General features: G+C 39.5%; 2 protein-coding genes across 2 annotated transcripts in view; one reads left to right on the forward strand and one right to left on the reverse strand.

Moving 5' to 3' along the window:
* Positions 1-7,375, forward strand: part of TERT (telomerase reverse transcriptase) — a 29,694-nt gene extending 22,319 nt beyond the window's left edge. The window contains exons 12-16 of the mRNA XM_063298733.1: positions 1,589-1,715; positions 1,979-2,040; positions 3,921-4,045; positions 4,931-5,044; positions 7,242-7,375. Coding sequence (XP_063154803.1) covers positions 1,589-1,715; positions 1,979-2,040; positions 3,921-4,045; positions 4,931-5,044; positions 7,242-7,345 — 532 coding nt within the window. The 3' untranslated portion in view covers positions 7,346-7,375. The remainder of the gene's footprint in view (positions 1-1,588; positions 1,716-1,978; positions 2,041-3,920; positions 4,046-4,930; positions 5,045-7,241) is intronic.
* Positions 7,376-9,350: 1,975 nt separating this feature from the next.
* The window catches only part of LOC134494682 (sodium-dependent neutral amino acid transporter B(0)AT3-like), a 39,468-nt gene continuing 24,594 nt past the window's right edge, over positions 9,351-24,224 (reverse strand). Inside the window, exons 6-12 of the mRNA XM_063299931.1 lie at positions 21,818-21,930; positions 18,214-18,342; positions 15,943-16,099; positions 14,616-14,820; positions 12,581-12,740; positions 10,300-10,456; positions 9,351-9,722 (exon numbers count right to left, since the gene is read on the reverse strand). Of these exons, the coding sequence (XP_063156001.1) occupies positions 9,540-9,722; positions 10,300-10,456; positions 12,581-12,740; positions 14,616-14,820; positions 15,943-16,099; positions 18,214-18,342; positions 21,818-21,930 (1,104 nt within the window). The 3' untranslated portion in view covers positions 9,351-9,539. The remainder of the gene's footprint in view (positions 9,723-10,299; positions 10,457-12,580; positions 12,741-14,615; positions 14,821-15,942; positions 16,100-18,213; positions 18,343-21,817; positions 21,931-24,224) is intronic.

Here is a 24,224-nt window from a genome sequence, read left to right on the forward strand (position 1 = left end):
TCAGCAGGTTGCAAGATTTTTCAGTCTGAATTGCACCATCCAGATGACAACACTGATGTGTGAATTGTTTTGAACTGTAACGTATTGTAATTGGTCTGGCTACACATACATTCACTTCAGAGTGACAGTTTTTTCAGAAAATGAAATCGGTGCTTACCTGGAACTCCTTGTAAGCTTGGATGCATACTGCTACCTTTCTGCCAAGACATCCTGGTGCCTAAAGAGGGTTTGTCTTTCACTTCCACTTTGGTGCCATGCAGGGTTTTGTCCCATGGTCTGCTATATAAATCTTAGGAGTTTGAAGAGGGTCTAGGAGCCATGCCCAGGAACTTCTGTGATGAGGGGAACAGGCTGACCTCCATCAACAATCCTAAATTCTGGGAAATTCCAGATGACCTCTGCATAAACCAGAGTCCATTTATATAAAGTTACATATAATTATTTTATTTTATTTTTATTCATTTTTATCCCACCTTTATTATTTTTATAAATAACTCAAGGTGGGGAACATACCTAATACTCCTCCCTCCTCCTCTTTTCCCCACAACAACCGCCCTGTGAGGTGGGTTGGGCTGAGCGGGAGTGGCTAACCCAAGGTCACCCAGCCGGGCTTCATGCCTAAGGTGGGACCAGAACTCACACTCTCCTGGTTTCAAATTACAGTTTGATGTCAAAATGCTTAAGATGTTATGACCTTCTAATTTTGAAGTTTCTAATGTACTTAGTGTGTAGGGAACTACATGACCATTATTTCAAATATCCATATTTTGAATTTTGTAAAAGCCAACTTAAACGCCCTGTTCATCTCCCATATAGACTACTGTAATGCGCTCTACATGGGGCTACCCTTGAAGAGTATCCGGAAGCTACAGCTGGTCCAAAATGCAGCTGCATGGGCAATTTTAGGTGCTTCAAGATCAGCACATATTACTCCTTTGCTCCACAAACTGCATTGGTTGCCAGTTTGCTTCCGGGTCCAATTCAAGGTGTTGGTTATCACCTTTAAAGCCCTACGTGGTATGGGTCCAGGTTACCTAAGGGACCGTCTCATCCCCTCTACATCAACCCGTCCCACCCGGGCAGGCAGGGAGGGCATGCTGCGGACCCCGTCTGCAAGAGAATTCCATCTGGCGGGGTCCAGGAGGTGGGCCTTCTCTGCAGCAGCTCCCACCCTTTGGAACATCCTTCCCCCGGAAGTGCGGCTAGCCCCCTCCCTTCTGGACTTCAGAAAACAGCTGAAGACCTGGTTTTGTCACCATGCTTGGAGTGGGGAGAGGAAGAGCCATTCTTGGGGTTGGTTGGTTCCCTAGCCCTGCTGGGTTGAATTAGATCTGTCGTTACTTGGATTTCATTGTTTTATATTTGTATTTATTATTGATATTATTTATGATTGTATTGAATTTTAAATTGAATTTTAAATTGTTTTTATTATGAACCGCCCAGGGTCCCCCATGTGGGGGTGGTGGGTGGTGATAAAATATGATTGATAAATAAATAGAATACATTCTTGTAATGGGAAAAAAATCTAATAAACTAGAACGATGCCTAAATTATGTTGATCTCCTTCCCTACTTATCTTCCCCTGCAGTTATGCTTGTACATCTATCAGGTCAAGCCTGTCTTTCAACTTTACTAGAAAAGCTGGTGTGAACATGAGAAACAAATTGCTTGCAGTCCTGCAGCTGAAATGTCATCCTTTATTTATAGATTTACAGGTAAGAGAATGCAGAATTCAAAAGAGGTGCCTGAAAAAAAAATTATATGCAGAATGATCCCAAACATAAAGCAAAATCTAGGTATTTAGTGCCACCCAGCTGACTTGAACCAGTTACTTTGGCATCACTACCTAAAATAGTTATCCCCAATCTACAATTTTGATTTACTTTCATTTAATGCGTGTTTGTACTCAAGAGACATTTTATTATGTCTTTAGAAATATTTATTATGTCTTTTCCTATTTTCCCTCCTCTAAATTTAGATCAATAGCCTTAAGACAGTATGCATTAATATTTACAAGATACTACTTCTCCAGGCCTACAGGTAAGCATGACCTAAAGTCATAACTTTAAAGCCATGGTTCTGTTAATTGCCATTGGAATGTGCTGTGGGTTAGGAAGATGTCACACTACACTTTTTCAAGGCTGTTTTTGGATATGTTGTGCTGTATCCCTTTAATGGAGTGTTTTGAGCACATCTAGCACAATTAATGTTGCAGTGATGCTACCAAGCTCTGGAGGAGGATCTGCATTATCTGGGCAGCCTTTGTTATTATCTTCCAGTATGGATTCATATTCTTCCTGATAATGCTTTCTCATGCTGTCATTGCAATACAGATTTATCAGTTCTCAGAATTTTTAGAAAATGAGAATTACTGGTATTATTGTTGATTCATGGGGTGATTTGGGAAAATGCTTTAATGGTTCATGAGTCCCACAAATAATACCTGCCTCTTCTATAAGACAATTTTACAGAGTGATTTTTCTAAAAGGGATGAATAGCCTCCAGTTCCAGAGCTCCCAATTACTTGAAATTATTCCCTGTGTCTCTTCAGGTATACACTTTCTACACACTTACCTGTTTCCTACAGCCACTTTTCCTTTGTCAATTTATCCCCAACCTCACACAAATAGGCCACCAGCAGAATGGCTTTCATAGTGTCTGCCTCCTCCCCAAAGTTTTATCTTTAATCTGGCCATGCATAAATTGAAGATTTGCAACTTTACGATTTCCTTTGCACCAAATCTCAGTGGTGATCTGTACTCTGGAAAACGTTTGGGTTTAACTGTCTAGGGGCTCCTAGCCAAAGAGACTTGTTGAGCCATCCCCTGCTCCACCATTCCAGAGTCTTACTTTATACTGGAAAATGTTCTTTCTTTGATTCCTGCGGAGACAGTTTTGTTTTTTGTTTTTTCAAATATTCTAACAAACAGCACAAAAAATCTTCAAGAAATCTGCCAGTGCAAAAAAAAATGAACCCTTTTAAAGTAAAGAAACTGAGTAGACTTGAGTTTGGTTTAATAACCTTGAGTCTGAACAGAATGATCAGAGGTTGTTAGAAGAAAACGAAAGGGCAGTTGTAAAGACATAGCAGCATGGCCAGCAAGTGCCAGCCATGATGGCCAAACGCAGAATTATACTAGAATGTCTTCTCAAAACTGCCGTTGTGCAAGTTTGCTTGGGATGGCCTCCTGAGCATCATTACAGAGCATTGTAGGCACTGGGAGCTTTCTCAGTTAAGCAAATGTTACCAGGAATGGGTCTGCATCATTCTCAGATCAAAACAGATGTCATTTCTTATCGGTTGAAACAACTGCGGAGATGCAATTGCTGTTGCTCCTCCACCCCTACCCCTCGTGCTGCCTCCTCTGCTGTCACAAAGCAGATGGTAAGCATGTAATTTATTAACCAGTTTTTGCTCCAGAACATTGTGTCTGGATAAAATCTGTCTGGACTTTGACCTGCATCTTTTCAGCCTTGCCCTTGCTGCATTCGAATTCCCATCTTCACTTTCTTAAGTACTGATAATCCTTTAATGACTTTACAATTGAACAAATCTTTTTCTCTTGCAAGGGTTTAATCTCTCTCTCTCTCTCTCTCCTCTCTGCATACATCGGCTTATCAGAATTATGGAACATATACTTTGGTCAAGGCCAAATGGAAGGAGAAGTTTGGTGCTTAGTCTTACTGTGTTGTATCACTATTCAGTTCAACAGTTAATGGAGAACAGTTAAAACGTTCACAAGCAGTAGGAAGTCCCTTAAAACTCCATATATGTGCTGGCCTTAAAGCCACCATCTCGCAGGTAATTCCCTGACTTGACCCAGTGCAGAGTTCTAAATTCAGTGGCATTAGGTCCTGATACATCTGAAACCCTCCCCACCCTTACAAGCAAGGAATATCTGTGGCTTTTTTCATGCTAGGTTTCATGCCTGTGTTCTCCAGCTCCCCTTTCATCAGCATATCAAAAATAACCCAAGTTTCTTCCTGATGGTCATCTCTGATAGTGCTTCATGCTGCTTTTCTGTTCTGAAAGCTAAAAATGCAGGTAGGTGAAATAAAAACCTTTTATCCCAAAATCCCCTTTAAAAATGGCTGCCAGAGGCTGACTTTTTCCTCGCCCCCCCACCTTTGTGTGTGTGTGTATGTGCCTTCGACTCCCTGGACAAGTCCTTGCACTTTTCTTGGCAAGTTTTTGGAAGTGGTTTGCTATCGGCTGTGTCCTAGGGCTGAGAGAGCAACTGGCCCAAGATCACCCAGCTGGCTTCATGCCTAAGGCAAGACTAGAACTCCCAGTCTCCCCGTTTCTAGCCTGGTGCCTTAACCACTACACCAAACTGGCTCTTTTTTCTTTTCTTAAAAGGAAATTAAACATGAAGTTGAAGTGCACTATGGGAAGTTCCTGTCCCCCTTTCCCCTCAAATAGCGTCTAAGAATACTGATTAGGAATGAGACTACAGCATGGAGAGAAGAGCATTTAACTCTGGAGTCCTTGGTGTTGTCTGAGCTTGGTTGTTTCCTTGCAGACATTTCATAACCCAGCTAGATAACATAATCAAAGAGCAGTTAAGCCCTTTTTTCTTCTGCTGAAGTGAAAATTGCTTCCCCTGTGAGGTGCTCTTTGGCTTGGAAAGGAAGATCTCTTTGGTTACTGCTGGGTACAATGATTTTATTTTATTTATTGTACTTTATTATTTATGCCCTATATATATTGTAATCCCAATCATTCTCCCACATAGGTGGCAACAGCATGGTTGGCTTTTTTGCTTGTTTTTGAAGTAAAATTAAATATCCAGTGGTACATTCAAATGTCAGTCCAGTTGGTCCCTCAGTTGCTGCAATGATCGTGCAAAACTAGTGATGCTTTATAGAAAAGCAGTTGTACTGAGTCACAAAACAAATTCCTAAATTTGGGTTTCTTTTTCTTGTACAGATTCAATTCCACTTACTTACAAAGTAGTTCAGTGGCTTTCCTACCATGCCTTCAGTACTAAATTGGCAAATCACAGGGTGATTTACAAGTGTCTTCTTGTACCTCTCAAACAGTGTAAGTATTCCTTTCCTTTGATGTTCTTCATAAATTTTAGATGTTTTAAAGTGAATGCATAAAGCATGAATATATTTGATGTACAATATGATGATTAACATTGTGATTGTGATCCCTAGGTACTATCTTTCTGTAAGCCCTATCAGATATAGTTATTATTCTTTCCACATCATTTGAGGAGAGAGACTAGAATTAGCTAATCACCCTACACCACTGCAACCTCACAGTCTTGCAGAACTTCAGAAAAGAGGCAACTGTTCCTCAGTAGATTCTCTGTACAACTTAGGGGACAAGCAGGGGGTAACTCCTATTCAGCCTCGGTCTAGCTTAAGCTACAAGTAATTGGTTGCTTCTAACAACTGCTAGGCTGAGACAAGTATTATACTTGTGTGTGCACATTAGTAAATGTATCTGTCCACATCAGGGTCTATATAAACAGTGTAGTGCCCATCAACTGCTACTATGCTCTCAAAATATCATCTCTATTTCCAATTATGCTTTCTGTATTGGAGTATTGTATTATATACCGTAGGCATTTTTAATAAAAATCCTGTTAGCAATATACAAAGGCATTATTTTCTAATTTTTGTTTTCAATTAAAGATGCAAACGTATATGTAAAATTAATCCTAGTTACTGTGTAATCCTAGTTACTGTGACAATTAGTAAAAATGGTTTTAATTAATAGTGCTGTTAAGAAATTATGTTTTTCTTTTAGTGAACATAGAGAACTCTGTCCAAAGTTTCATTTATAAATGGAATGTTGGTACAGTAAGGTTTTTATGATCTCAAGATAATATTGCCTAGATATTTCTATATCTATATATAGATACAGCCAGTTTAGTCTAGTGGTTAAGGCAACAGGCTAGAAACCAGGAGACTGAGAGTTCTAGTCCCGCCTTAGGCCTGAAAGCCGGCTGGGTGGCCTTGGGCCAGTCACACACTCTCAGCCGAACTCACCTCACAGGGTTGCTGCTGTGGGGAAAATAGGAGGAGGAAGGAGTTTTAGGTATGTTTGCCGCCTTGAGTTATTTATAAAAAATAAGGCGGGATAAAAATAAAATTAAATAAATATTTCTGCTCTAAGTGGTGGATGTTATCTGCACAGTTAGTGGCATCATTCCTGCAATAAAAGTGCATTCGTGTGTATTTTTATTATCAGCCCAAATCAGTCCACTACAAGATGAAGGCCTCTTCTTGAAGGTTATAGACCATAATCAACACAGTGGTCCACTGCAGGTTGGTAGATAGGTGTTTTTCAACATCACAGTCTAAAAACTGACTTCTGTGCCACGGGTGGGCTAAAACCTGGGTCTCCTGCTCCGAATCCAGCACCTTAGATTATATTACAGTGTCTCTTGTGTGAAATCTGAAAATACAAAGGATCTGCAAGCTCTAAAAGTCAGGGAGCACTGTGAAAAAATGGGACAAAAATTAAATATAAAGAAGACCAAACTTGTGACAACAGGTAGAACAACAATTTAGAATTGACACATGATGCAAAGACCTAGCTCTCCGAAGAAGGCTGTAATGCTGGCAAAGGTGGAAGGAAAGAGAAGAAGAAAGTGACCAGCAGGAAGACAAATAGACGCAGTTACACTGGCAATGAGTGCACCATTGAAGACTTGAAAGACCAGGTTAGGGACAGATCATCACAGAGAAAATATATCTATATGGTCACTAAGAGTTAACAACTTGATGGCACATAATCAAAATATAGCACTCCATTCATACACGCATACAAATAGCCCACATCAACATCAGCTTCTGCAACAAACCGGCTGAAGAGCAAAATTTGTCACATCGTGCATTGGTAGCTTCATTATGTGAACTGAAGCAAGCACAATGCAAACAAATGGACTCTGCAACCGAGTGAGACAAATGCTAAGCGCAACAACAACTGAATGTACTGTATATATCACTGAATGAATCAATGATACTGATTATTCTTAGTGGAATTAAGCCATGCGGCTGTTGCCAGTTTCTCTGATCTAATTCATTATTTTTATTAAATATTCAAGCAAATTATTTCTAAAGATACCAGTAGTAGCCCTACAGAAGGAAGATGACTGTAGAACCTCCTCAGGGCTTTGGTCTCTGTTTTTCTCTGGAGCCGTGTACTTTACTTGATGATCTGGTACATCTGTTCAGAATAACTTGTTGGCCTAAAGAAGTAAGTGGTTAATGACTCTTTGTAGGTAAAATACGGTTGATTCGGCAGATTCCAGAAGCTACCATGCGGCTTCTTAGTGAAGTAACAAAACCGTCATTGTATGAAGATTTCGAAGCCATCCTAGATTAACTACATAAAACAACATTCTTCTTCAGGTTTGTCTTCAACTTAGCTTAATTTTTTTGCCCATATGTTCATTTGAGCTTTTTTCTGCAAAGGAGCTGGAATGTAACGATTTATTTTTGTATAGCTTTGTCTAGCCTGGTCTAGTCAGGTTTATGCAATATGATTATAGTCACATTGTCGGTGAATTGTAAAATATTTGCCCTATCCTTTTGCCAAGAAAGTTCAGAACGAGTGTTCTCGACAAGTAAGGTAAAGGTAAAGGTTTCCCTTGACGTAAAGTCCAGTCGTGTCCGACTCTAGGGGGCGGTGCTCATCTCCGTTTCTAAGCCTTAGAGCCGGCATTGTCCATAGGACACTTCCGGGTCATGTGGCCAGCATGACGACACGGAACGCCGTTACCTTCCCGCCGAAGCGGTACCTATTGAACTGCTAGGTGAGCAGGAGCTGGAACTAGCAACGGGAGCTCACCCCGCCGCGCAGTTTCGAACCGCCGACCTTCTGATCGGCAGCTCAGCAGTTTAACCCGCAGCGCCACCGCGTCCCCTTCTCGACAAGTAGTTCAAAGCAAAAACATTACAGGACATAATAGCACAACTGTCTTGTCCCAAAGGGGATATATGCTTAATTTTGGATCATTGACAGATTAAGACAATTTAGGCAATAGTTTTTCATATCAGCTATACTTAAGCTCATAAATTAAAAAGTATTTTTTCACAAGGCAATTAAAAATGTGTCTAATTTGAAATTCTATTTTTTTTAAATAGAAAATTAATGTAATCTGGGAGTTGTAAACCAGCTTTCTCTTCTGGTGTCATGCCTGAAGTGTAATTTATGGTTTCAAAAACTATCTCCTCTAAAGCCTGATCAAAATAATGCTGTTATATAGTATTTTTATAATGATCAGTGTCAAAACCAAGTTGCTTCCCTTAAATTCTGATGAATCATCCTGACCTTTCCTAACATACTTCACTGTTTACATGTTTGATTCAATATAACCCTGCTATTACATTGCAGATGGTTTATTCCCAAGAGGGCTTGCCTCGTGTCCTTAACTCTCTAACATTTTATGGGAGAATGCTAGATAAATCTGAAATTAGCCTATGCACTGAAGCATACATATTCAAGATACAGCTGTAGTTTTATTGCAGACATTAAGCCTACACATAAAAATCATTATCTTCTTTCCCTATACTTTTGCTGACATAATAGGGAGCTCCGTTGCCAGGCTAATTGCAAAAGAAGGTGAAGAACGCTATTGGTGTTCGTTGTACCATTCTTGGTTATGAGTAGTCTCTAGGACTGAGTAATCCATATGAAAGTAATTGATGTAGCTCTGGCTAGATTGCTATATAAAGTTCTGTTCCAATCCATGCTGGTCTGTTCTTTCTGCAAATAATTGATATGTTTCCTGGATATAGAGAAGATAGTTTTGGCAAAGGTTCAGACTTAATTTTTGCCCTGTAGGTTAGATGGTTGACAGTATAAGCAAGGAGTGCCATGCCACCTATTTTTGTGGCCCTACAATTAAGAATGAGATAGCAAGGAGCTTGTTTTGACTGTACATTATTTTACATGGTAGAACCCTCAAAAAGTTTTGAGTTTTGCTTCAGCAAAAGATTCAGAACATTTCAATGGGGGTGTTTTTGTTTGGCAACTGGGACAAAACTTTTTTCCCCGTTTCGTGCCCAACCCTACTTTAGCAGGTTTAGGAGAAGTTTGCAAGACTTCTCTCAAATGGCAGCACAAAGGGAAAATGAAACCACACTAGATCATTGGCTCTGCCCAGAAACTGGCTCACAAAAATTATTCCATCAGCCATTGATTAGTTTCTGCCCAAGTGATCGTTTAAGAACTGGCTGTGTATGAATTTACTTACTTGTGTTTTTTCTCCTCCCTGTCTCTCTCTCATTATACTTTTTCTTTTGTAAATCAAGGGTTCTGATAACCTTTTCAGTTAAAGAACACTGGGGAAATGTATAAATTCTTGAAAACTTTTGGTGTTACAGAATAGAATATAAAGGCTGTTTATCTGGAATACTTTTACTATGTTCACTAAGAATTCTACAGAAGTTTACACAGACAATGTACACTCTTAATTCTCATAGATTGCCTTAAATTAATATACTTTTTTATGTTGATAGCCTGGAAATCTGGTTTACTGTGGATTACTGGAATCAGATGACAGAATCATAGCACATCAGTTGCCTTCGGTGCTTTCAGATGGATGTAGGACTTGATTCTTCTTCCTTTTCAGCAGTACTTTCATAAAATGGCAAATGGCTACAGCTGGAATAACTATGCATGGCATGACCACAAGCAAGCCACAGATGAACAAAATCCAGTGGGAGTAAGGTTTGGGCTTTTTCGAAGGAAACTCTGCCTGTAAGATAAATATACATTGCATGAAATTAACCCTGAATGATAGTAGTACAAAGGAGGGACTACACAGAGGTTAACAGTCCTTCAAAAGGATGTGCCATGCTTTTCCTGTGAGGAGATCTTCTCTTATATTTAAAGGTTTTCTTCATCTCCGTGTTTTTACAATAAAAATAAGAATTTTACATAAAAATAAGCACAGGCCCCCAGCCAGTGTAGGGCAAATGAGTGACACATAACTTGGTTACAAGTTATTTCTTTCTGCTTCCAGCATCTATAGCAATGATCTCAGAGCAGCTTACAAGAAAGTAACGATCATAACTGAAAACTCTAGATAGTAAACTATTGCAATGAAAACAACACAGTAGAGAAGAAACCTATTGCCAATTTGATAGACATATGAATCATCTTGTAACTGGATGGCCTCTCATCTATAATAAACCGTTTTTTCTAAAACTGAATTGGCTGATTAATTTGATTTTTAAGCACTGTATCTTTTATGAAAGAGCTGTTTATGCAGCACTGTGGTGGTGACTGAGTCCTTATTTTTGATGCGTAAGAATGTAACAGGTATAACATACATAGCTCGGATCCCATGCACCGTAGATTGATGGACGCTGAATAGATAGGTAGCTCAAAAAGACTGAAAGCATGAGCACAGGGCTGATAAACTGCCAGGATGCCTTCCAGTAGAAATTCACTGGGCGTCCAGTCATCCATTCCACGTCATCACAGAACCTGCGGCCAGATTGGTTTATAGTCACTGACAGTTCAATGAGCAATTGAATCTCTAAATTTGCATTATAGCGATTGCATAAAAAGTCCATTACTCTTTATTCTATAATAACTGGTGCGTAATCCTCTTTAGGCACCTATTGCAATGTCACCACAAAGTTAGTCTTTGATGTACTGCTATGTGGTATTTCCAAATTAGCAACAAGGTATTATCTTGGTGGAAATAATTTTATTCCAAACTGCAGCAAAGACTAAATAACAGAAAGTCTTGCTGCTCAGTCAGTGGCTGACAGGAAAGAAAACAGCACTTCGCATGAACTCTAGCAGTGAACAGAGTGCTGCATTTTACAAAGGTGGCTGCTCAAGCCACATTTTCCTTCAGAGAGAGAGAGATACCGTATGTAGGAATATGTGTGCATATACGTATATATTCTAATTGCTTCATACCTCTAACTTCGATGACCTGTGTGAATTTAAAAAATAAAAAATTCTGTTGTATTACACATTAGGTACAAATCTTCAGTGCTGATGTTATTTCAGTGTTTGTTACTGGAGAGACTGGTCTATCATAGGAATCATGTTGCATATAATGCAATAATGGAAATGCTTGTTGCTTAGAGCATTTTACAGAAGGTTATAGACAAAGGGAATTGAAAATATAACTCCTCGCTGATTGGAGTTGTCTGTCTTGAACTATAGATGATGTCACCTCTTGACTCATTAAAGCTTGCAGATACTTCACCTTTCATTCAGGCCTATTTGTCACTGAGGAAGCTAATTGGGTCACTTCAGATCTGCTTTATCAGTTCAGGCTAGTTAAAATTGGGGGAAATTGGAATGATTGCAGATTATTCAGAGCTGAGAGGAAAATAACAGACTTGAGATTCAAAAGAACCGTAACTAGCTTAACACTAGGTTGAAATTAAAGATTTATGTCTGAACCACAAGATTCAGTTCTGGTTCAAAACAGTTTTTCAGAAAAGAGCTAAGAGTTTAAAAGCTGTCACCTTCAACTTGGAATCTGATATAGAGTGAGTTTAATGCCTCTCTTTGGCATGGAAAATAAAAGAAAATAGCCATCTGTATTTATGTGTTTCAATGGAATTTAGCAAGCATTTCAGAATAATAAATATATGGATATTGGAGCTAAGATCTTTTAAATTGGAGGCTTTTAAAAGCAACCTCAAATAAAATTACAGCATTTCTGTAATCCACTAGTGATTTCTAGTACCACCCAGCTATTGTGGCGAAATAAAGTCTGGGGGGTTTTTTTAGTGAGAAAATGCCACAATGCTGATTGGTAGTGCAGAAATGCTCTTAGAGGACATTCATTGTTATACTGCTCCTTTGGTGGTTTCATACAAGTAAGCTGGACATTTCTGTGTAATTAGGGAGTGGTTAAAAATATTAACAGTTCATGGGGGAATTGGGGTTGGTTAATCATTGCAAATCACTGAACTAGGCTTTTCAAACCGCATCCAATGTAAAAAAAATCACTGGATTTTTCCACTAGGAAGCCATTGAACTACAATTGCTAGGAGATAGAATGGAAAGCTGGGGTCTTTTCTCATTTATCATAGGTGTTAAAATGTTTTGCACAGAGGCTTTATTAAAGCAATAAGCAGTCTACTGTATAGATAAGAGGTGGTTGCATTCTCAGAGAATGCTTTCAGTTCAAATGCTTCCAGAGGGCCTTCTCTAACTACCCTTAAGGGAGCCATCTTTTCCTAGCTTAAGCCTTTCCTCTGAAATAAGGGCATGATGATGATGATGATGATGATTTACCATATGCCTGGATTTGAACGTCACCAAGATAATTTATACAGGCCTCTGAATACCATAAAGTTTCTTCCAGTAAAAGAACTATGTATAATCTTAGTACAATGCTGTTGTTAAATATTTATTTGCTAGATTTCTACCCTGTCTTTTATTTGGGAACTCAAGGTAAAATGCATAGCTTTCCTTCCTCCTACTTTTCCCCAAAAGTAGGTTGGGCTGAGAGAGAATGACTGGTTCAGAGCACCCAATGAATGTCCATGGCTGAGGTGTCCCAATTCCTATTCCATTCCCATCCTGTCTTGAGTTGAAGAACTTAACTGAGAAACTCACGTACAAGGATCTGGTTACCTTTTCAGTCCATAAACAAATACAACACTGCACACTTCAAGGAAAGAAATGACCAGCAATGGTATGCTTCCTCCATAGCTATCAAACACTTCAAGCCAGTAGCTCCCTGATCGCGTAGTAAAAAGGAGACCGATCAAAAACGAGCTAAAGCATATTATACCTAATGAAGACAAAGTTCAGTAGTTGTGTGTTAATGAAAAGGGAAAAAAAAGAAATTATTATTTAACTAGTAGTTAAACAGTCCCAAGCTCTCTCCATGGATAATACCAGATCTGTCAAACTTGCTTGTCACTTGCATGGACGTTGCTAATTCTTCCCCAGGTCCTGCTCCCCCACCCCCCCAGATTTCTCCTAAGTGTTTAAGGATAGAAGCAAACTTGGTTAAACTTAGATGTGAGTTTCTGCTACTGATTTCACTTAGGGATGCACTTTGCTCAGCAATAAAGGCAGGCACCAAGCTCACAGTGTAACTCAGCCACAAATTATCTTGGTGTGCATTGTGTAATTTATCCTTATAAAAGTGAATGTAAGCAAGGCAGAAGGCAGTTTCTCATACAACTCTTATTTGCCTTAAAAACTAGTCCGACTGTGCTTGCCCCCTGTATCCCTGTAAGGTAGAGTTGCATAACCTCAAGCTCTCAGAAACTTTGAAGGAACCTTTATCAAGGCAAGGCCTTCAAAAAGTTGGTACCAAAGAGTTAATTTTAAAATGTCTGAAAAAGTAATCATTAAATATAAAATGGGAGGAGCCATTACTGTAATGAATCTTTAATGTAAATTAATTTTAATCTAAGTATAAATGAAGTTCACTTCAGGGTTTGTCCTTACCCCACTCACTTTTTGGACTGACCTACCTATGAAAGCAGGATGGGCAGTGGATTTTTCTTCTGTTAAAACCTAGTGTATCCACAAACCTAAAGTGCACTCCCACCAATATCCAAAAAAAAAGGGGGGGGGGAATCATAACTCTCTAAAGCTAATTACTATAACCTGAAGGAAGAAATACTTCGTGTTCCAATGCAACAGTTGGCTAAATCTTGAGATAAACCTAGTCAACTGGCTGGGTAAATACATGATTAGCCACACATCCCTATTCCTTTAAGATAATTTAGAGTGGGAGGGAGTTGTCATGATGCTGGGGTGCACCAATCTGCCTTGAGACAATTGGTGTGTTTGAGACTGAAGATAATTGTTCATGCTAACAAAGTAAATGTTAGCCTACAAAAAGCTATGGGGGAGTGTGTCTGTGTGTGAATACACATGTATATATACACAGACATATATGGGAGCCAGTTTGATGTACTTAAGGTACCAGACTAGAAACTGGGAGATCATGAGTTCTAGTATCACCTGAGGCAAGAAGCCATCTGGGTGACTTTCAGCCCTAGGAAGGAGGCAAAGGCAAACCACTTCTGAAATCTTGCCAAGAAAACTGCATGGTCTAGTTCAGGCAGTTGCCAGGAATCAAGGCAACTCAAAGCCGTGTATACTGCATATATACACAATAGTGGATATACAAAGGAGTGGAGCTTGAATCTTGCATTTGTGGCTGCCATTTTAATATCATGGATCCCCCCATGGATGCCCCTACTCTCTATCCCCACCCCCAAATGAAAAGGGAAGAAAACTTGTGGGCAGTGAAAGAGAAGTTCCTTGGGAATGGTTTTGCTTGAAGTACTGCAGACCAAATGGAGGGCCAGATTCGAAGGCTCATCCCTACTTTACTTGGACTACCCTGAAGCACTGTAGTTAGGTAACCAAGAAAGTATTCAGTCAGGGCCACAACTAGGCAGGAGCAAGCAGGGCATGTGCCCTGGGCACGGTGCTGGGGGAGTGCCAAAATGACAAAATAGTATTTGTATACTGAATGGGGGGAGCGTGGAATCCATGTTTGCCCCAGGTGGCACAGACCCTAGTTGTGGGCCTGTATTCAATAGCACTGCCAGCGCCTACACACACACACACACACACACACACACACAAAAACAGGAAAAGAAAAAAGAGGAAAGGGAAACCTTTTCAAAAGTAGCCTTACCACAAGATATTTCTTTGCTTAAGTATTTTGACACAATGGGAAACTCTATGAAAGGAGTCAGGATGCTCTGAATGAGTCCAAACATAGAAGACAGACCTAGGGTGAAGAGCATGGTGAAAAACAGAATTGCCCAAGCTTGGGCTCCAGGCATCCTCAGTACAACTTCAGTGAATAGAATAAAGGCCAGGCCAGGTCCAGAAGCACTCTGAAAAATTTTAGAATGGAATAGGTCATCGATCCGATCGGCCATATACATTTGTAAATGCTATCTTATAATGCAAAGGCAAGTCTTGGCTGGTTAACCTTAGCACATTACAGTGGACTAAAATTTAGCTTCTCCATCTGGAAAATGAAAATACAGGCATGGACAGGGACAGATTCCCAGCAGTTAAAACCTGTCAAACCAAAGTTAATCCAAAACAGTTAAAAAGTGGTGTGATGTTTGATTGGAGTCTCAGTACAGGGATATCTTTGCTGATATTTTTTTCCAGGAACTAAGTAAATAAGATACCTTTGTCAGAAATATGTTTCACATAGTTGCTATGCCCTAGCTTTCACTTTAAGCATGTCTGACAATGGTGGCAATAGAACCCTCCCTACAAAAGGCAGGTTGTATTACAGTGTCACAAGAACCTTTGGGACAGATCTGCCTTTTTCATACATGAACCTGTTGCCCATCATTTTAACTGGGTAAAGAAATGCCTTTAAACTGCCCTGAATCTCATAACAATTAGTTTCATCAAATGGTATTATTATGAAAACAAATGATGGGGGAAAAATTTCCAAGCATAGCACATGATTTTTTAAATCAATTTCTCATCATGTCCTATAGCCATTTTTCCCCCTTGAACTAAACATTCCCATCATGCTCCCACAGGAACAAATTATGTACAGTTCTGTTTGGATATACAGAAGGAGAACATAACTTTAAAATTGTCCTCAACATTTTAAAAAATACTAATTTGAAAAAGGAAAGCTATCCAGGTAAGCAGTAAATTAACAAGAATTTAAGATGTTTATGGCATAAGAGGACTGGATAAGAATTTAAATCTAAACACACCACCATCAGCTGTATACAAGAATCTTGAATGGAAAATAGCACCTCGAGGGAAACTGGTCAATTTAGTAGTAATCCTTGGTCTGTCCAAGCCTTTTCCCATTGCTAAAGTGGCACTCTGAATCTCACTCCATGTGCCCATTTCTTATTATACTCTCAGTGCAGACAAAGCCGCTTAGGTGAAAGAGAGAAAGAATTGATCCCAATACAAGGAAGCCATAGGATTCTTTCATGGCAAGACAGGACCTCTCAGTAATGTGCTTACAATACCTGATTAAGGAAATGTTGAAGATCACATTTTTTCAGCATGAGATTAGAAACCGTTGGCGGAGAAATTTTACTCAGAGACTCAAACCAGAGTGTATAATTTTCTCTTGAAATGCTTTGGTCCGTCAAATTAAATGCTGCTGTGAGTGCTGCAATATTTCTGTTATGGAAGTCCAGAAAGATTTGAATTATTTGCATTGCTACTGTTGTTAGCAAATCAACTTTTGCTCCTAATAGTCATCACTTTGAGTACTTACACTTACATAGCAAAGTAGCATCATCCACATAGAATGGGAGTGGACAACATGAGACCCTCCAAATGTTGAATTACACCTCTAGTGATTCCTCACCATTGGTCTTACTGCCTAAGGTTGATGAAATGATGTATGGAGAGCAAAACATAACCCATCCCTGCATTACAGGAAATCAAAAGAAATCTAAGGGTAACTTTGAGATTTTAGTAATACAAGTGATCTTCAGAAGATTACAAAATATCCCCCCTCAGTGAAAAAAAATATCCAACAGATGCTTAGTATATGGAAAATGTAGATCTCTCTGAAGAAGACATTGAAAACCAGATGGTAGGGGAAATAGGATGGAATATCCTGGAAAAAAAGGGCATCCCTCTGTGACTATATTCTAGTCATTTAACTTTTTCCATCTTGTATCTTCCCAAATGATCTTGGTAACAATTCCCATGAATATCAATAAACATAGGCTAGTAGCTGTAATTACAGGACTTATGGATAGAGAAACCTAGGAAGCATATGACTGCAGTAGCCCAGGTTGGTGATGACAGGAAAAGGGTCAGGCTTGATTTGTCCAGGAAAAGGTACATTTTCTGTATGTCTTTTTTCTGTAACTATTTGTACCAAGGGATCATAAGTATCATCCCACATAGAAAATAGACATGAAGTTTGATAGCACTTTCAAGAGCAACCAAATTTATTTATTTTAGTGTGTGTACAATTTTCAGCAGCAATATAGACTCACATATATTTCCTGAAACTATGGGTGTTGGCTAAAACTGCTGTTTATGAATAGTTGGTACGAAAAATGACATTTGCATTTCTTCCTACACTAGAATGAGCAAGGAAAGCCACAGATAGTACTGGTGAGGAAGGCAGGCAGGCAGGCAGGCAGGCCCTATCAGGTTCTATTTAATTTTATGACAGTTCCTGTCATGAGTAAGGATGGCGAGCAGGGGGCTCCCATCCAGACTGTCAAGCGCATGCGTAGCACTGATGAATTGTTCAGCCATTCAAAGAGACACAGATCGGGACCGCCTTAACCCTTGGGGGTTATATGTCTGGGTTTTCCCACGCTTCTTCAGTTTGTTAGGATTCCTGTTAAGTACTAGCAATAAATATTAGAGACCAGTTTCTTGTCTCAGTGTGTTTCCTGGTCGTTAGGACAGTTCCATTTAATTGACTATTTCCAAAAAAGGATGCTGGAAATTAATGCATCACAGCATCCTTATGGGCTCAATTTTAGTGCCTGTATTATGTGACATTGATATGAAAACACTGGAGAAACTTAGGTGGGGATGTGAACCACAAATTACTGTAATAATATACAGATGACACTCTACCATTCTTTTTCTTCTAATCCAGATGAGGCAGGGGATGTCCTGAACTGGTGATCTAATTAGGACTAATAAATAGTCCAGACAAGATAAAAGGGCATTTGCCCAACTGAGCAATGCCCAACTTGTTCTTTCCATGAAGGTTGGATACACTGGGTTAGACAATCTTTTAAGGTCAGTAAGCAGTAAGAATTTTCACAACACGTTAAGAGTGTTCTCACAAATTGACAGGAAGTTATCTAGAGGAGGAGGAGTTGTTTTATCAGCCACATTTACCAGAAGGTAAGATTGTTCCACACACACTGTTTTAAGTCCCAGGGTAGCCTCTAGTATCAGCTTAGCTGATACACCAGCTGAGGCCTTATGTGGACAGGGGTAGCCTGCCTTCAGTTAGCCGTGCTTGGACAACATTTCTATGTTGTATTTCAGCAGTGCATAGCATGTGTGAAGCTACTTTGGAAGATGATTCAGAAACAGTGATTAGTCCAAACCAAAACTGTTAGTAACTGGAACTGAGCAATATGAAATACAAAAGCCCTCTCTTCTTTGCATTTTATTCTCTTTTTATGCTTTAGCTTGTCATTATTGGGTGAATTAAACAAGCAAGAAATAAAAAGCAAAATAATATGGAATGAAAAAATTAAAAGCAGATTTGAATGGTTAAACAGGTTCCTATTTTAATAGCTCACCTATCCAAACAGTCCCAGTAGCTAATTGTTGCTTTGAACCCAAGAATTGAAAAAATGGAGATTGAGGCATACAAAGATGTTAAACTGTTCACTGAAGCTATTATGACAGAATCCTTTTCACAGTCATTTCTAGAAGAAAAATATTAAAAAACAGATTAAACTTTCCAAAAGACAGTACTAAGTATGGAAATAGCCATTATGTGAGGACTCTCATCCCTGGACTAATTTTAAATGTGAACTAGTACATGCCCTAAGGTTATGATGCACTTGAAAGATGCAGCAGATAAAATTTAAATTTTATGAGGCTGAACGTCTCAGGTGGTTGTAACTGAACTACCTTGTCTGGAGTTAGAAGCTAAGCAGGACCATGATTTATTAGTAGTAGGATCAGGAAATCACTAAAAACATTAGAGCTGTAGGCTAGACTGGGAAGTAAAAAAAGAATTCTATTAGAAGATACTAGCAAAATTCCATACAGTTGCAAAAAAGCTACATGGTTGTATTCATATTGCCCCTGGAAATGAGTTAAAGTTAGGGTGATTTGTTGAAAGAATATTGACTTAAAATGGTGGAATTCTGACAAGTATACAGAAATGACCCACTATGCAGAATGATGAAGTGACTGTAAAATGGTCAGTGAGATAGATGAAAGCAGAAACTGCTGTCAAAATATTATTATAAAACCTTATAAGCATTGATTATATTAGAAAGGAAGTATGGTCTCTACTTTAAGCAACAAAATAACTTGAGTTAACTGCATGTGCAGGTTGTCATAAAGGAGCAAGAAAAGTCAACTTTGCTTAAATTCTACTTTCTTTTCACTTGCTATGACTATATAAAAAACAAACAAACATATATCCTCTTTTAAACTGATGTTGGGTATGAACTTTTTCAAAATGGAACAACCAAACTGTGTGTCTCCTGAACTCCAATTCTCTGAATCATCTTCAAATGGAGTTATTGGATATGTGACATTAGCATACCCAAATATATCATGCAGTACACTAATGGGCTAACGTTGCAGTCACATACTGTAGGTGATATAGTCTCAATATGATACTCAGCTGGTGGAATCCTTTTTTAAAGGGTATTTCTTGACATCAAGCACCTGTCTCGTGAAACTGAGTAGAAGATAGCATTTAAGCAGTGACAGTTTTTCTTAGGGCTCATCCACACACCTTCTTTGCTCCAGTCCATTTACCATTAGAAGTGGATTGATTGATTGATTAATTATATTTATATCCACATGCAATCTAACAACTCTGTGCTTACATGAGATATACTCACAAAGGAGTTTCAATTCAAGGTGATGGTTGTTATCTTTAAAGCCCTACATGGCATAGAGCCAGGTTATTTGCAGGACCACCTATCCCTGGGGTTCAGCCAGTTCTGTTAAATCTGGCAGAGTGAGCATGCTCAAGATCCCATTGGTGAAGCAGTGTCGGGGGGGCGGGGGGAGAAAACTGTTGTGGCACCTGTCTTGTGAACAGCCTCCCACCAACATATGGACAGCCCCAAACCTATTGGCCTTTTGGAAGGCTATGAACATCTGGCTGTTCTCCTAGGCGCTGGGGCCAGGATATTGATAAAGCTCTGGCATGGGTTAGATACAGTGTTTAATATGTTGATAATAAAATGGGGGGGGGCTGAACCCAGTTTCTTTTGAATTGGTTTGTATAGCTTGTTTATGTTTTATTTTTATTCACCACCCAGAGTATATAGGTGGCTATACATTAGATAGATAGATGATGAAAGACTAGATAGATAGATAGATAGATAGATAGATAGATAGATAGATAGATAGATAGATAGATAGATAGATGATAGATAAACCAGATAGATGAGAGAGAGAGATGATAAATAGACAAGAGATAGATAAATAGATGACAAATAGACTAGATGATGATGATAGATAATAGATGGTAGGTAGGTAGGTAGGTAGGTAGGTAGAGATAGATAGATAGATAGATAGATAGATAGATAGATAGATGAGAGATAAATAAATGATAAATAGATTAGATGATGATAATAGATAGATAGATAGATAGATAGATAGATAGATAGATAGATAGATAGATAGATAGATAAACAGATGATAAATAGATGATGATAGATATATGGATGGATGGATGGATGGATGGAGATGATAGATAGATAGATGATAGATAGATAGATAGATAGATAGATAGATTTATAGATGAATGAATATAGATAGATGATAGATAGATGTCTCATTGCCAACTCACTGCTATGGGGCAGACTGTAGCAGGACCAAGGTAATCTAGCTTGAAAGTATGGAAAAATGGAAGAAAACCTCCCATGTGAACATTCTATTCCAGAACTCTGAGCTTTTATGGCTGTTCCTGCCAAATGAATTTTATGTCCTTCCCTTCCCTGGTTTGATGAAGGGAATATCAACCTCTTAGAAGATGAAATGCTCTCTTCTTTGAAGCCATATTCCCACTGGAAAACAACCCCCGCCCCCCCGAAACAAAAAATCACCAACCATTATACAAAACCACCAAAGACTGCGAACAGAAAGCTTTGTTTCTCCTCTTCCATCCCACCCTTTTCAGTCATCTGATACCAAAATTAATACCAAAAATGACTGGGAGATCTGTTCTCAGAAATGGTTTTCATTTCAGATCAAGATCAAGAAAGCACCTGAGCGCACATATGTGAAAGCATGATATATATCCATTTAAGAAAGTACACCAATCCCATTCAGAAAAGTGGGGCTGGGAAAAACCATGCCCCCCTGTTTTAGTTCCTCTTTCCTCTCCAACCCACTCCTCTAATGAGTCAAGCTCAAGAAACCAAAGGCAATTTCCCACTACCCCAACATCTAGATCAGTGTTTCCACATGCTGAGGAATTCTGGGAGTTGGAGTCCACACTTCTTAAAGTTGCCAAGGTTGAGAAACACTGATCTAGAGGATTAACAGGGTCAAGAATGGGTCAAAGAATGGGTCAAAGTGGGAAGAAGGCGAGAACAACAGCCAACACTCAAGTTAAGAGCAGGCATCTTCCTTGCTTGTTGCAACCAGTCTCGCTCTGCTACTCCCAGTGGGGAAGTATGCGCTTCTCCTCTGCCTTGCGGTCAAGACAAAGAAAGACAGCAGATTTTACTGTTTGAATTTAATTCTCATTTGTGGGGTGGGCAGGGTAGGGGATAGTTTAAGGGGAGGAAGAAAGGTGGGGTGAGAGTTCCTCCCACACAGAACTTGTGGTGCGAGAGGAAGTGGCCTGCTGCTTTTTCCCAGCCCGGAAGAATCCATCGCTGTCCAGAAAGTAACACTAGATGCTTTCTCTGTGGGCAGCAACCTTACTGTCCTTGTTCCTGAGGAATGTTGAAAGGCAGGTGGGGGGGGGGGCAGCAGCTTTTAAAGCAACAGACTCCTCCCCATCTCAAGGGCAAGAGGGAAGCACATGAACATGGGCATGTGGATGAGCCCTTAATCCTCCATATCACTTGGAACTGGCCTTTTTCATTAGCCATCTTGAGGGCTGATTACAAAATAACAGAGAAATGACTGAAAAGAATGAAACACTCATGTGGTGAGCACTAGGCCAGCATATGCAAACTTAGGCTACGTTATACTTACTTTTGTGGATTGTAGCTTGCATATGCTATGTGTCCTCCAAGTGCTAAAGAAAGGGAGAAGAAAATCTGGGTGGCTGCATCAAGCCATGCACGTGGATTTTTTAGGATCTTGAGCTGTTAAATACATTAAAAATAAAATGAAGTAGAAAATACTATAAACCCCATTAGTAGTCATCTTTATGTTATGGTCATTGACCAGCATTTTGTATAATTACTATAACAGGTTACAACGTTTAAATTAAAAAGCATAAATGTTTCTAAAATCAACAAAAGAAATAGTTCACTGTAACACTATAGATACAAAAAACCCCACTAATTTAAAAACTACTTATAAAAATAAACCTTAAATATTAAAAACTAATAGGATTATAAAGTACTAAAAACATACTCACAAGTACTATGTATGCTATGTGTATGCTGTATGGTGTGTATGGTGTATGTATCAATTTCTCTCTCTGTCTCTCTTTCTCTCTCGGGATCAGAGATTGGTGAGGTGTAAATTGTATTATATATTGGTGAGATCCTAAGGATTAAAGGAGTAATTTCTATGTAAAGCAACAGTGGCTAGACAAATTTTGCAACTTTCCTAAAGACGTTAGGGTTCTGGTCCACAAGCAGGAAGCAAATGAAGCCGTCCTCAGAACAAGTGAAGAGTTATAAAGGTAGGGCAAAGAAAACATATCAAAGAAACATCTTGGCTAGGGTTTCAGGTTCCTCGAGGTCATGGGGCAGCTTCAGTCTGCCAAGGGGATATTATTACATCTTCCTTACAAAACTGCAGAGGGCAAAACATTCAACAAAGCTAAAGAGAAAGTTCTGCAATACTTTGGGCAGATAACCTTACATAGGCAATCTGCTGGTATGAAAGGCTTCCTATTTACGTATTACCAGTATTGGGGACCTAGTTCACCTCACTCTACCCGGAGAGCTATGACAAGCTCCCACCATCAGATTGCAGTTCTAGCTCTAGATAACCCCATGGCCAGCTCATTAGTATCTAATTGTTACTTTGCTTATGTCACTAATGGAGTCCTTTGTTGTTGTTGTTTATTCGTTTAGTAGCTTCCGACTCTTCGTGACTTCATGGACCAGCCCACACCAGAGCTTCCTGTCGGTCGTCAACACCCCCAGCTCCCCCAGGGACAAGTCCATCACCTCTAGAATATCATCCATCCACCTTGCCCTTGGTCGGCCCCTCTTCCTTTTGCCCTCCACTCTTCCCAGCATCAGCATCTTCTCCAGGGTGTCCTGTCTTCTCATTATGTGGCCAAAGTATTTCAGTTTGGCCTTTAATATCATTCCCTCAAGTGAGCAGTCTGGCTTGATTTCCTGGAGGATGGACTGGTTTGATCTTCTTGCAGTCCAAGGCACTCTCAGAATTTTCCTCCAACACCACAGTTCAAAAGCATCTATCTTCCTTCTCTCAGCCTTCCTTATGGTCCAGCTCTCACAGCCATATGTTACTACGGGGAACACCATTGCTTTAACTATGCGGACCTTTGTTGTCAGGGTGATGTCTCTGCTCTTAACTATTTTATTGAGATTGGTCATTGCTCTTCTCCCAAGGATTAAGCGTCTTCTGATTTCCTGACTGCAGTCAGCATCTGCAGTAATCTTCGCACCTAGAAATACAAAGTCTTTCACTGCTTCTACATTTTCTCCCTCTATTTGCCAATTATCAATCAGCTGGTTGCCATAATCTTGGTTTTTTTGAGGTTTAGCTGCAAGCCAGCTTTTGCACTTTCTTCTTTCACCTTCATCATAAGGCTCCTCAGTTCCTCTTCGCTTACAGCCATCAAAGTGGTATCATCTGCATATCTGAGATTGTTAATGTTTCCTCCAGCAATTTTAACTCCAGCCTTGGATTCCTCAAGCCCAGCATGTCGCATGATATGTTCTGTGTACAAGTTGAATAGGTAGGGTGAGAGTATACAACCCTGCCGTACTCCTTTCCCAATCTTAAACCAGTCCGTTGTTCCGTGGTCTGTTCTTACTGTTGCCACTGGTCGTTATACAGATTCTTCAGGAGGCATACAAGATGACTTGGTATCCCCATACCGCTAAGAACTTGCCACAATTTGTTGTGGTCCACACAGTCAAAGGCTTTAGAATAGTCAATAAAACAGAAATAGATGTTTTTCTGAAACTCCCTGGCTTTTTCCATTATCCAGCGGATATTGGCAATTTGGTCCCGAGTTCCTCTGCCTTTTCTAAACCCAGCTTGTACATCTGGCAATTCTCGCTCCATGAAGTGCTGAAGTCTACCTTGCAGGATCTTGAGCATTACCTTACTGGCATGTGAAATGAATGCCACTGTTTGATAGTTTGAACATTCTTTAGTGTTTCCCTTTTTTGGTATGGGGATATAAGTTGATTTTTTCCAATCTGATGGCCATTCTTGTGTTTTC

Source organism: Candoia aspera, chromosome 3 (assembly GCF_035149785.1).
Source record: "Candoia aspera isolate rCanAsp1 chromosome 3, rCanAsp1.hap2, whole genome shotgun sequence".
NCBI lineage: Eukaryota > Metazoa > Chordata > Lepidosauria > Squamata > Boidae > Candoia > Candoia aspera.